General features: G+C 36.4%; 1 protein-coding gene across 1 annotated transcript; it reads left to right on the top strand.

Moving 5' to 3' along the window:
* Nucleotides 1-8,561: 8,561 nt before the first annotated feature.
* On the top strand, nt 8,562-9,768 carry LOC148602307 (uncharacterized). The gene has a single exon (XM_088552690.1). It carries the CDS (start codon nt 8,662-8,664, stop codon nt 9,766-9,768), a length of 1,107 nt encoding a protein of 368 aa, XP_088408816.1. The 5' UTR covers nt 8,562-8,661.
* Nucleotides 9,769-12,251: the final 2,483 nt, after the last annotated feature.

Here is a 12,251-nt window from a genome sequence, read left to right as displayed (position 1 = left end):
TTGTAACATACAGAATTTAACATCTTTATGCGTTAAAATTGATTCAAATTTTGTCAGTTTAAAAAAAAACGAAAAAATAAATCGTTTCAAAGTTACAGCGAATACAATAATGGTATTCAACGTATAGAGGTGTATTTCTGATGAACTGCTTTTTTAAGTTAACTGAATTTGCCATGTCATTGACATTTTAACGTTTAATCATTCTTTAGGTATTTTAATCCCGAAACAACTAATCGATCAAACTAATCATACATCACTTATCGATCACAAATCGAATGGTAATCAATTGATTAGCTCTGTTAAACGAACACTTGTCGATCAAACTCCAGAAAGATTTTGATCGACGATTTTAATTAGAAATTTTTGATCAAATCTGATCGATTGAAAAGAAATCATTGAGTTTGTTGATTAAATGGAAAAGAAGTATATTTTTCAGGCTTTCAAATTATTTCTGACTAATTAACGATAAATTATTGTAACCGATCTTTTATCAATAAATATCGACCACCTAGTACTTATCAAAATCATCGATCCAACTTTGTAGGGTCGATAAGTGTTCGATTAACAGAGCTTATCAACATATTTGTGAACGATAACTGGGTCGATGATCAGTTTGTTCGATTAGTTATGATGGGTTTAATAATTTATACGACAGGAAGTTTAATCATTTTGTCAATAGTCTAGTTCATTACCTCAAGAAGTTCGTCAGATGGTTATCATTATAAACTGTATATACTAAATATAACATATTCGACTCCCGCGAAAAATTTGAGTTCTAACGCCGTTGGGAATTTTTCAGACCCTCAATGCTTATATTATCTTCCCTGTATCAATTTGCTTCGATGGAGCATATATATATATGGTGTTACGGTCATCTTTGTTCATTTGTTGTTATAATCACGTGATGCTTAGAATAATCCACGTACATGAAGCCTGGTTTCTTTTTTCAGATATATTGACGCTATGTTTCTATCTACATGTATATTGACGCTATACTTCTGAGTTTAGATCCGGATATAAACCGTTCCGTTCCGTAATTACTCTCAGCCAATCATGGCGGAAGTGTTGCAGACGAAGCAGACAAAAAGAAAATACATTATCTAAATAAGTAATATATAAATTAAGGACTTTCACTCGGTCAATACGTTATATATGTATCTGTTAGATTATTGAACTGTGATTTCGTCCTCGGTCAACATAATCTGAACAGGTCGTTGAAAGTCCATAATTGATAAATATATATTTAAGGTTTTAGCAAGGAGGTGCTTTTCGAATTAAAAATGCTAAATAATCTAGTAAGATTTTGTTGGTACATCGGAGAGATAAATATCAAAAAATGAGGAACCGATTCATAGCATTATTTCAATATATTTTTAAATCTAACAAAATGATTCTGTGCAAAAAGCATTCCCCTTAAACCCGTTTAGCCTTGTGACAGATTTCGTTTCAGTCGGAACTCCTCAGCCTCGCTGGTCATGTACACAAAGAAAAACCTAGAGGCACGCACTAGGCGGAAGAATCTGTACGAATTTGACGAAACCGAAGTTTTATTGGTTGAAATTTTTACCATTACTTTTTTCCTAGCTCCTTGCTTCGCTCCAAATTAATTAACAGAGTTATTGTTCTTTATTTCTAGAGGTATATAACTAAAATTTTTAGCGCCACCTGGTGGATAGAACTACATGGAGTCGGGTATGACTACAATTCCGGCATTTTTTTTCAAGAAGAAATTCTCCTTTCTGCATCCGAGATTATTTTTTAGTGTAGCGGAAAGGGTCCGAGTAGTTCCGATTGGTCTCGTTTTGAACATGTTTATATATATAATATTGGTATTTTTTGTATTTAAATCATAGTCAACACAGAATTGACTTACAATGAATTTAACAGAGGAGGGTAAGTTATATAATGTTTTTATATTAATAGTGTGAATATACGTCCCATTAATATTAAAGAGTAATTAAGGGAACCGAGGTTATAGCGGTAATCAAAAGAATGTAATCCAGAGACAAAAATCAGACATGGAAAACAGACATACACAACAAAGAACATAAAGTAACTAAAATCATACATACAAAGTAACAAAAGCAAATGAGCAACTCGGACTAAAAACTGGGAGCATGGACCAGGTGCACCGGTAGGGTAAGCGTCCTCTGCTTTTCTAGAAACACCCACCGAGTTGCTCATAGAAAGTCAAGTCCGGGGTAGACAAACGAGGGAAGGGAAAACTATAACCCGTCGAATAAATCAGTTTTTACGGTGCAGATGGATACACCATAACGATCCACGAGTTCATGATGACGATCATAAAACTTCTGTAGTAACGACTTCAATCTTATAGCAACATAATCCTGTTTCAGAAGCCTATTTGCTAGAGTTCTAGCGCGATACAAAAAGTCTGCGTAGTTTCGACAAGCTCTAGCATAACGTATGAGTTGTGATATGAACACTCCATACGCAGGTGCTGAAGGGATGTTGCCACAGATGAAAGGAAAGTTGACAATTCTGAAAAGTCATCACGTTTGTCGTAAAGTTTGGTCAATAGTTTTCCTTTACCATCGATTTCTAAGTGTAGGTCAAGATATGAGGCTGACTTCACAGTATCTGTAGTATCCTTTATCTCAAGTTCTTTGGGGTAGATGCGATGTATCAAATCCCCGAAATCAGGATTGTTTAAAGATAATACGTCTTCTATATAGCGGAAACTGAGATCAAAGGATCTAGCCAAACGATATTCTTTCTTTCGGATCAGATAAGCTATAAAGTCAGCCTCATAAGAGTGAAGGAATAGGTCAGTGAGTAAAGGAGCACAATTTGTTCCCATTGGAATGCCGACCGTTTGTTGAAAAACACGTCCACCACACTGGACAAATATGTTGTCGATTTAAAATTCCAGCATTATATAAACATCTTCCTCTGTATATTTGGAAGATGATTCTGAATTATTTTTTACAAAGTATGAGGAATCTCTACCAAGAACTATATATTTGTATCTAGGTGTACCATCTTTTTTTTGGAAAAACAACGATGTATGATGTTTTTTTTTAAATCGGAATTTCAACTGAGAATGGGGAATAGAAGTATACAGTGTTGAAAAATCATAGGGTTTTAATGCTATTATATTCAGATAATAATCTTGAATTGATAGTCTCAAAAAGATCTTTCGAATTTTTCAGGATCCACATTGAATTAATACCACTACGGGAGTAACAAGTGTTGTGGTCGGACTGCAGACCCTCTTTGACAGTTGTCAGTATAGAAGTTAAAAGTTTTGAAAGAGATTTAGTGGTACATTTTGCAGATCCTGCTATGAAACGTTGTTTGTATGGATTCTTGTGGAGTCTAGGAATCCAGTACATAGACGGTAAATCACAATCATCGTCATTGGTAGAGAGACCAAAAGAGGATAGCACAGATTTATGGTTTTCCACAATCTCTTCTTTGGAGAGTGTAGTAGCAGTATATGTCTTATCACTGCTATGATTTTCTACGTCTACCTCTGATAATAAACATTGGATGCTGTCTGCTGGTACGACAACATACTTTTCATGTATAGTAGACAATGTCTTTGCTACATCGGGGTCTTTGAAAACTGATGTAGCCTTGGCACTCACTGACCTACTTAAAACTTTCGCTCGTTTCATAATTAAAGACCACTCTGACTGAGAATCAATGTCTTCGTTTTATCCATTTTCTTGCATAGTCCTCGACGGCATCCACAAGAACTTTAAAGTTATAATTCCAATTTATGGAGCGTTGTTCACGGTACTTGGGACCTTTAGAAAGGATATTACGCAGAGATTCGTTTTCGATGATGCTTAAATCTCCCGTAACGACGTGACCAGAAGGACCATATTTGAATGGAGAGCATTTTCAAGAATAGTCAGGTGGTTTAGCCTTGAAGTGCTCAATCTCCAGGTTCTGCAACAGCCTTTTATAATTGAAAATTTTGGATGCAATGGGTGAAGTATAGGAATATGAAATAATTGGTATGGATTTGTCTTTGAGATATGGGGGAATTTTGTTGGTAACGTTTTTGTGATGGAGGATGTCAGCCAAATTAATTGCATCTATACCTTTGTTGACAAAGGTAGTGGAAGAAATGATCGTTTTTCTTCATCTTGACTTTTCACACAATCTGGTGAAAAGAGTCTGTGGAAACCAATATCCAAAATGATGGCAACAGGGCTGTATAATGGTGATGAGGTGGGATCAGAAACAGAAGTGTCAAGAGTTGTTTTGTAAAGGGAGTGTAGTAGAGTGAGAGGTATAGAATAAAGTTTGGTTCTAATGTGATGAAGTCCAAAAGGTTTTTGTATGAAAGGAAAAAGATCATCTATAAAGACATCATGTAACTTAGGTGACGTATAGTGGCGATGGCCATAACTCCTTTCCCCGTCTTGGATTTTTGTCAAATAAATTCATCACATTTATGCTATTGTTATATTGGCTTGAAAGGTTTCCTATACTTTTGATGTTGTCATTGCATCCGTAAGGTATTACAGTACCTAGTCTTCGTATCCAGTACTCCTGTCTTTCCCTACGATAGTTTTTACTTAGAACGGGATGTTCGTAGGATGGTATTTTTTTTCTAAAATACTTTTATAGAGAGGATTGAATGATCTTGTTGATAAAAGTGTTGATAAACTGTCGGGAATTTGGTGGTGTTAATTCCGAACGATGACCGCACATTCTTTTGTTTAATCGTTCTTGCATTTCTCAGACATATAATAAACCACATAAGTTGCATTCTAATCCATATATTAAGTTTGTTGATTTGCAACTTAAGTCATCGTGACTTCTTGTATGGAAGGTTTTGTTTGTAAAGGGAACTGGAGAAGTAAGAGTAGGTTATAAGAATGTTGCATGTTTTGAAATTTTTAATACCACATTTTTAGATGGTACAATGTGGTTCGTCATCGTTGTAGTCAAATGTATCATTTAAAGTGATGGAACATGGTTTGATAATTTTGAGATAGAATTTTTGTACTGGAATAGATGGTCTGCAGACTGAACGTGTGATTGTGTACTTTTAATTGAATTGGTCGGGGCACTTTCCATACCAGATGTGAGTGTGATAAGATTCCCATATGGGGACACCACATTCTTACAAGACAACAGAGTGTCCGATCTGCTGTCATGTTTGGACATTTTTATACTGGGGGACGTCCGAGCCAGTTTTTCTTTCATTCCTCTTATTAAAACAATTAATTTTAAAAGTTGTATTACTGGGTTGATGATACCCTCGGGGACAAAATCCACCAGCAGAGGTATCGACCCAGTGGTGTGAAAGAGTAATCAAGGGAACTAAGGTTAAAGCGGTAATCAAAAGGGACTATAAATAACTTCATCACCAAGGGGAAGAGAAGGAGGGCAGAGAAAAGGTGATGCGTACTTGTAACAATGAATTTTACAAATTCGGTACGTACCTGAGACAATGAATGCTATAAATGATGTAGAACAACATTTTGTGACAAATAAAGTATCAATATATACTGAATATTACATGTCAATATATATACCATGCGGTATTAATCCGAGACTCCAATATCAACCAAAGGGCAACCGGTCCGCGGCGTGATATAGGTCGAGGCTTGATATCACATGTGATACAGATTTTGACTTGTCATGTTCTTTATATCATATATTTCAACTATACTTCAAGTATGGTCAATGAAAGGGTGCGATATAGGTCTAGGGGTGTTTTATAGGATATGCGATATAGGTCTAGAGGTGTGAAAGATATAGGGCATGCGATATAGGTCTAGGGGTGTTTTATAGGATATGCGATATAGGTCTAGAGGTGTGAAAGATATAGGGCATGCGATATAGGTCTAGTGGTGTGACATAGGGTAGAATAAATGATCTTTATGCAGTAAATTGGTGATTGAGTTTGAATGCTTTGTATGATTGATTAGAGTGTTTTGAAAATCTTAAATAAACTTTAGATTTAAACAGTTTCAACTAAATAACTTTATTGTAACAGTAAGATTTGCATAAAACTGATTAAAAACATTTAAATAACTTAAATGCATAATTTCATATGGATTTAGCATAATTCTGATAAAATGTATGAGTGAGTGATAAATCATTTCAATCTGAATAAATTTAATACTGCTCAGTTCTGGTAAAAATGTGAATTGAAGGGAGATAACTATTTTTACTATATTGATTCAGTAGTTCATATGATCTGAATATTTATGGGTATAAATATTGGTACTTCAGGTGTATATTATAGTGATGTCCTGAAACTGAAGGCCATAGGAAACACAGCCTTTTTTGACTTACATCTTTACTATCAAGTAGGTCTTTTTTTTTTTTTTGGTCTAGGGGAAGTAACTCTAGTTATTTGAATCGAGGTCAGTTACTATCAGTTGTTGCTGGTGTTGTTCGTCAGTAGCTCCTTTCCTATACTAGTACGATTATACGCCAATTTCATTAAGTATTTCAGTACCTATATTATTTGTATATTCTATTGAGATGGATTTGTGAACGTGAAAGTTTTACAATTCATATCCAAGTTTAGGTTGTGTATCCTAAAGGTAAGTTGTTGTGCATATACTTGAACTTGACCTTATTGTACTGCAAATATCATTTATTGTAGACCTCTAGGGTTTATTTTGTTTTTTTAAGGTTAAAGCGGTAATCAAAAGGGACTATAAATAACTTCATCACCAAGGGGAAGAGAAGGAGGGCAGAGAAAAGGTGATGCGTACTTGTAACAATGAATTTTACAAATTCGGTACGTACCTGAGACAATGAATGCTATAAATGATGTAGAACAACATTTTGTGACAAATAAAGTATCAATATATACTGAATATTACATGTCAATATATATACCATGCGGTATTAATCCGAGACTCCAATATCGACCAAAGGGCAACCGGTCCGCGGCGTGATATAGGTCGAGGCTTGATATCACATGTGATACAGATTTTGATTTGTCATGTTCTTTATATCATATATTTCAACTATACTTCAAGTATGGTCAATGAAAGGGTGCGATATAGGTCTAGGGGTGTTTTATAGGATATGCGATATAGGTCTAGAGGTGTGAAAGATATAGGGCATGCGATATAGGTCTAGAGGTGTGACATAGGGTATGCGATATAGGTCTAGAGGTGTGATATAGGGTAAACGATATAGGGTTTAAACAAACAACTGTAATGCATATACAAAAAAGGTTTTTAATTTAAGTATATGATATAAAGCAATATTTTTTTTCTAAACTTATACAAATTTTCTAGTGTAAACATGGAGTCTTGTAGTACACACATTTTTAGTTTTTTCTTATTACCTAAAAGAGATCAGCAAACTGGTACAAATGGTATGTATAACGTATATGAGCTACTAACAAGAAATGTGGTATAGCTGTATTTTTATCAATTTGTATTTGTGAACAATGTATTATTGTTAGTAGTCATGTATCCCTGTATGTGATTTATTTGTGTGATTTGTATTCAATTAAAGTTAGTTTTATCAATTTCATTGCTTGAAATTGTAATTATATATGTTACTCCTTTACAGTACATTTGTAGTCTGCTATATCCTTATTACTCAGATATTCCTACTCCTTCCTTGTTTCTTATTGGTTGGTTTATCTTTTGGCGGGAACTTGTGATTGTGGGTAGTTGACTCTAGGTTTTGAAGGAGTGAAGAAGCCATTTTTTGTCTAGTAGAAAATCTTATATTTACCTGGATTGTCTATCTGTGATAAAGCCGATCTTAATTTGAGGTTTGTTTCTTATTAATAATTTAGTACTTATAACATTCAATTCTTTAAATCCTGAGAATAAATGATCTTTATGCAGTAAATTGGTGATTGAGTTTGAATGTTTTGTATGATTGATTAGAGTGTTTTGAAAATCTTAAATAAACTTTAGATTTAAACAGTTTCAACTAAATAACTTTACTGTAACAGTAAGATTTGCATAAAACTGATTAAAAACATTTAAATAACTTAAATGCATAATTTCATATGGATTTAGCATAATTCTGATAAAATGTATGAGTGAGTGATAAATCATTTCAATCTGAATAAATTTAATACTGCTCAGTTCTGGTAAAAATGTGAATTGAAGGGAGATAACTATTTTTACTATATTGATTCAGTAGTTCATATGACCTGAATATTTATGGGTATAAATATTGGTACTTCAGGTGTATATTATAGTGATGTCCTGAAACTGAAGGCCATAGGAAACACAGCCTTTTTTGACTTACATCTTTACTATCAAGTAGGTCTCTTTTTTTTTTTTTTGGTCTAGGGGAAGTAACTCTAGTTATTTGAATCGAGGTCAGTTACTATCAGTTGTTGCTGGTGTTGTTCGTCAGTAGCTCATTTCCTATACTAGTACGATTATACGCCAATTTCATTAAGTATTTCAGTACCTATATTATTTGTATATTCTATTGAGATGGATTTGTGAACGTGAAAGTTTTACAATTCATATCCAAGTTTAGGTTGTGTATCCTAAAGGTAAGTTGTTGTGCATATACTTGAACTTGACCTTATTGTACTGCAAATATCATTTATTGTAGACCTCTAGGGTTTATTTTGTTTTTTTTTTTGTTTTTTTTTTTGATAATTTATTTTGTAGTTCTACTCTATTTAAAGGTTTAAGGTTACTTTTTGAAGCATTTTTCACTTTATATGCCATCATGACGGATGAAGACATTTCAGCAGAGGATCGTGCATTCCTTAAGTTATTGAAGGAAGAGGTTAAATCAACACCAAAGGGAGATGTCCAAGGAGTAAAGGATTGGATGCGCAATTATCTAGCGTCAACTGGTGAACTTGAACCAAAGCCAGAACACTCAGATGAGCCTTCTAAAACCAGCAAGGACAATATATTCAGGATGAGGGATCCACCCAGAATAACCACCTTCTCTGGAAACAACAACAAAGGAGAAACCTCATATGAGCTGTGGCGCTATGAAGTTTGTGGACTACAGCAAGACAAATTATATGACCCAGAAAACATCAATTATGCTGTGAGGAGATCGCTAAAGGGTGATGCTGGAATGATAGCTATGCATCTTGGACCAAAAGCATCTTTACCAGAGATTATTCACAAGCTTGACTGTGTTTATGGAGCCGTAGAAAGTAAAGAAGATCTACTGGCCACTTTCTACCGAGCAAGACAAGAAGAAGATGAATCCGTCACCAAATGGAGTTGTAGATTGGAATACATCATTGGAAAAGCTGTAGACAAACAGATAGTTCAGAAGAGACATACCAACAGCATGTTACACTCCATGTTATGGGCAGGACTTAAACCTGAACTGAAAGATGTATCGGGACACAAGTACGATTCCATTAAAGATTTTGATGAACTGCGCATAGCACTGCGACAGATAGAAAGAGATCATGAGGACAGGAAAACTACAAAGAAGCCCCAACCTGCCCGAGCAATAACAACATCTGCAGAAAATACATCCCAACCTAATGAGAATGGTGAATTAAAAGGAATGATACAGCAACTGACCACACGATTTGATAGATTGGAACGGACATACCATAATAACAGACAAGATGGATATTATAGAGGAAGCTATAACCAACAACCACAACGTCAGGAAAGACAATGGAGACCTAGATCTCAACGCCAATTAACATCAACTTCAAGAACTGAAACAGAGAAAGCAAATAAGATAGTATGTTATCGATGCGGCCAAGAAGGACATAAGAAAATAGGATGTGCTAACCCACCCAACAGTCACAAGGATTTAAACCGCCAGAAGCCTATGGAGCAGGGCCGCCACTAGGCTTGAACAACTCAACGACAGGTCCTACACAAGAAAAGGAAAAGACCGTACCACTTGGATTATTTGGACAACTGACAGAGACTGAAGTAAAGCTTAATGGACAACTTGTTAAGACACTACTAGATACTGGATCTACTGTATCAACCATCAGTAATAGTTATTACAACATCCATATGAAGGCAACTAAACTTCAGAACATCAGCAGTTTGTTAGATATAGAATGTGCCGGAGGACAACAGCTACCGTATAGTGGATTTATAGAGGCAGAATTACAGCTTTTTAATCAGAACACCAACTACCCATGTGTACTACTTGTGGTACCTGACAGCCATTACAATGCACATGTACCTCTTCTACTTGGCACCAACATACTGCAGGTAATCCATGACAACTTCAAAGAACATCATGGACAACGATTTCTACAGTCCTGCGATATAACAACACCATGGTATCTGATCTTCCGATCAATTACACTTAGAGAAAGAGAATTGACACGCAACAACAACACCTTAGCAGTAGTGAAGAGCGCTTCAATAACTCCTATTACCATCAAACCAAATACCAGTACACAGTTTCCTGCGTTCATTGATAAACAGATACCATATGGTCCAACTCCAGCCATGCTACATTCATCTAAACGTCAACCTAATTGGAAAGACTTAGAAGTGGAACCAGGTCTTATTGATTATCAATATGGCAGCACAAGAACCATCTTCATACAGATTGCCAATGTGACAACTAGAACTATCACGATTTCACCGAAAGCAATTTTATGTGAATTACACCCAGTGTCTATCGAATACCAGAAAGATGTTTCAGCAGCTTCATCAATACCTGTTCTTGACCAAGTGAAGATAACCGAAAGCGACTTAACAGAAGATCAACTTCATGCAGGAGTTAACCTCATCAAGAAGTATGAAGACATATTTGCCAAAGATGATAGAGATATTGGACATACTTCAGTGAAACACCGTATTGATCTTCATGATGACAAACCCTTTAAACAGAGGTATCGACGAATACCAGCCACCATGTACGACGAGGTTAAGGAACATCTACGTCAACTTCTGAAAGTGGGAACTATTAGAACATCACACAGCCCGTGGGCATCTAATGTGGTACTTGTAAGGAAGAAAAGTGGAAAGCTTCGTCTTTGTGTAGACTACCGGCAACTGAACTTCACTACCAGGAAAGACAGCTATAGTTTACCAAGAATTGAAGAACTACTTGATTGCCTTGCTGGAAGTACTTTCTTCAGTACCATAGATTTGAAAAGTGGATACCACCAGATAGAAATCCTAGAAGAACACAAGGAACGTACTGCCTTTACTGTTGGGCCGTTAGGATTCTATGAGTATAATAGAATGCCCTTTGGACTCACCAACTCCCCAGCAACATTCCAGAGAATGATGGAAGAGTGCTTGTCAGATATGAACCTTCGAATCTGTTGCATCTTTATCGATGATATAATGGAATTGGGTTACTGAGCAAGACAAAGCGTTTGAGAAGCTCAAACATCACCTGTTCACTGCACCAATACTTGGATATGCCATCAGCGACAGCCCATACGAACTTCATACAGACGCTTCTGGGTTTGCTCTAGGGGCTGTTTTATACCAAAAACAGAAAGGTGTGAAGAGAGTGATAAGCTACGGTAGCAGGGGACTCACCAAAGCAGAGCGACGATACCCGCCACACAAATTAGAGTTCTTAGCGTTAAAGTGGACAGTCTGCGACAAATTTAAAGAGTACCTTTGGGGCAGCAAGTTCACCGTCTTGACAGACAATAACCCCATGACGTATGTGCTGACAACAGCAAAGCTCGATGCTACTGAACACAGATGGCTGGCATCATTATCATCTTTTGACTTCCAGATTCATTACCGTCCAGGCAGGAATAATGCAGATGCAGATGGACTTAGTAGGATACCACAGCAATTAGAAGGCACAGATTCTGACAAACGAGAGGTCATCTCTATCGAGTCTGTTCAGACCATTTGCAACTCCAACCTTCCCAGAGCATACATCGAGAGTTTGGCTGTCAACCCAGATGCACTACCTTCGCTGGAAGAAGAACTAACTGATGATGACATCATAGATTGGGCAGCTGTACAGTCAAAGGATCCAGTCATTCGACCATTTGTGAAGTATGTCACAGAAGGACGCAAACCTACATCAGATGAAGTTGGACCTACACCACTTTTGCGCCAGTTTGCTCACCTTGCTGTTAAGAACGGCGTGCTTTACAGAGATGTCATGATTGGAGATGACAGGAAATCTCAGCTGGTACTACCATCTGCACATGTTAGTGTTATACTTGAATCACTCCACGACGACATGGGCCATCCAGGCAAGGACAGGACGATGTCGCTGGTCCGTGACAGATTTTACTGGCCTGGTATGGATAAGGATGTGGAGAATTGGATACAACAGTGCGGAAGATGCATAAGACGAAAAACTTCTACCAATCAGAGAGCTCCACT

This window comes from Perna viridis, chromosome 11 (genome assembly GCF_037379345.1).
Source record: "Perna viridis isolate PV_CMFRI_1.1 ecotype Kerala chromosome 11, ASM3737934v1, whole genome shotgun sequence".
NCBI classification, from domain to species: domain Eukaryota; kingdom Metazoa; phylum Mollusca; class Bivalvia; order Mytilida; family Mytilidae; genus Perna; species Perna viridis.
The sequence above is the reverse complement of the archived record's forward strand: the minus strand, read 5'-3'. Positions and strand labels throughout refer to the sequence as shown.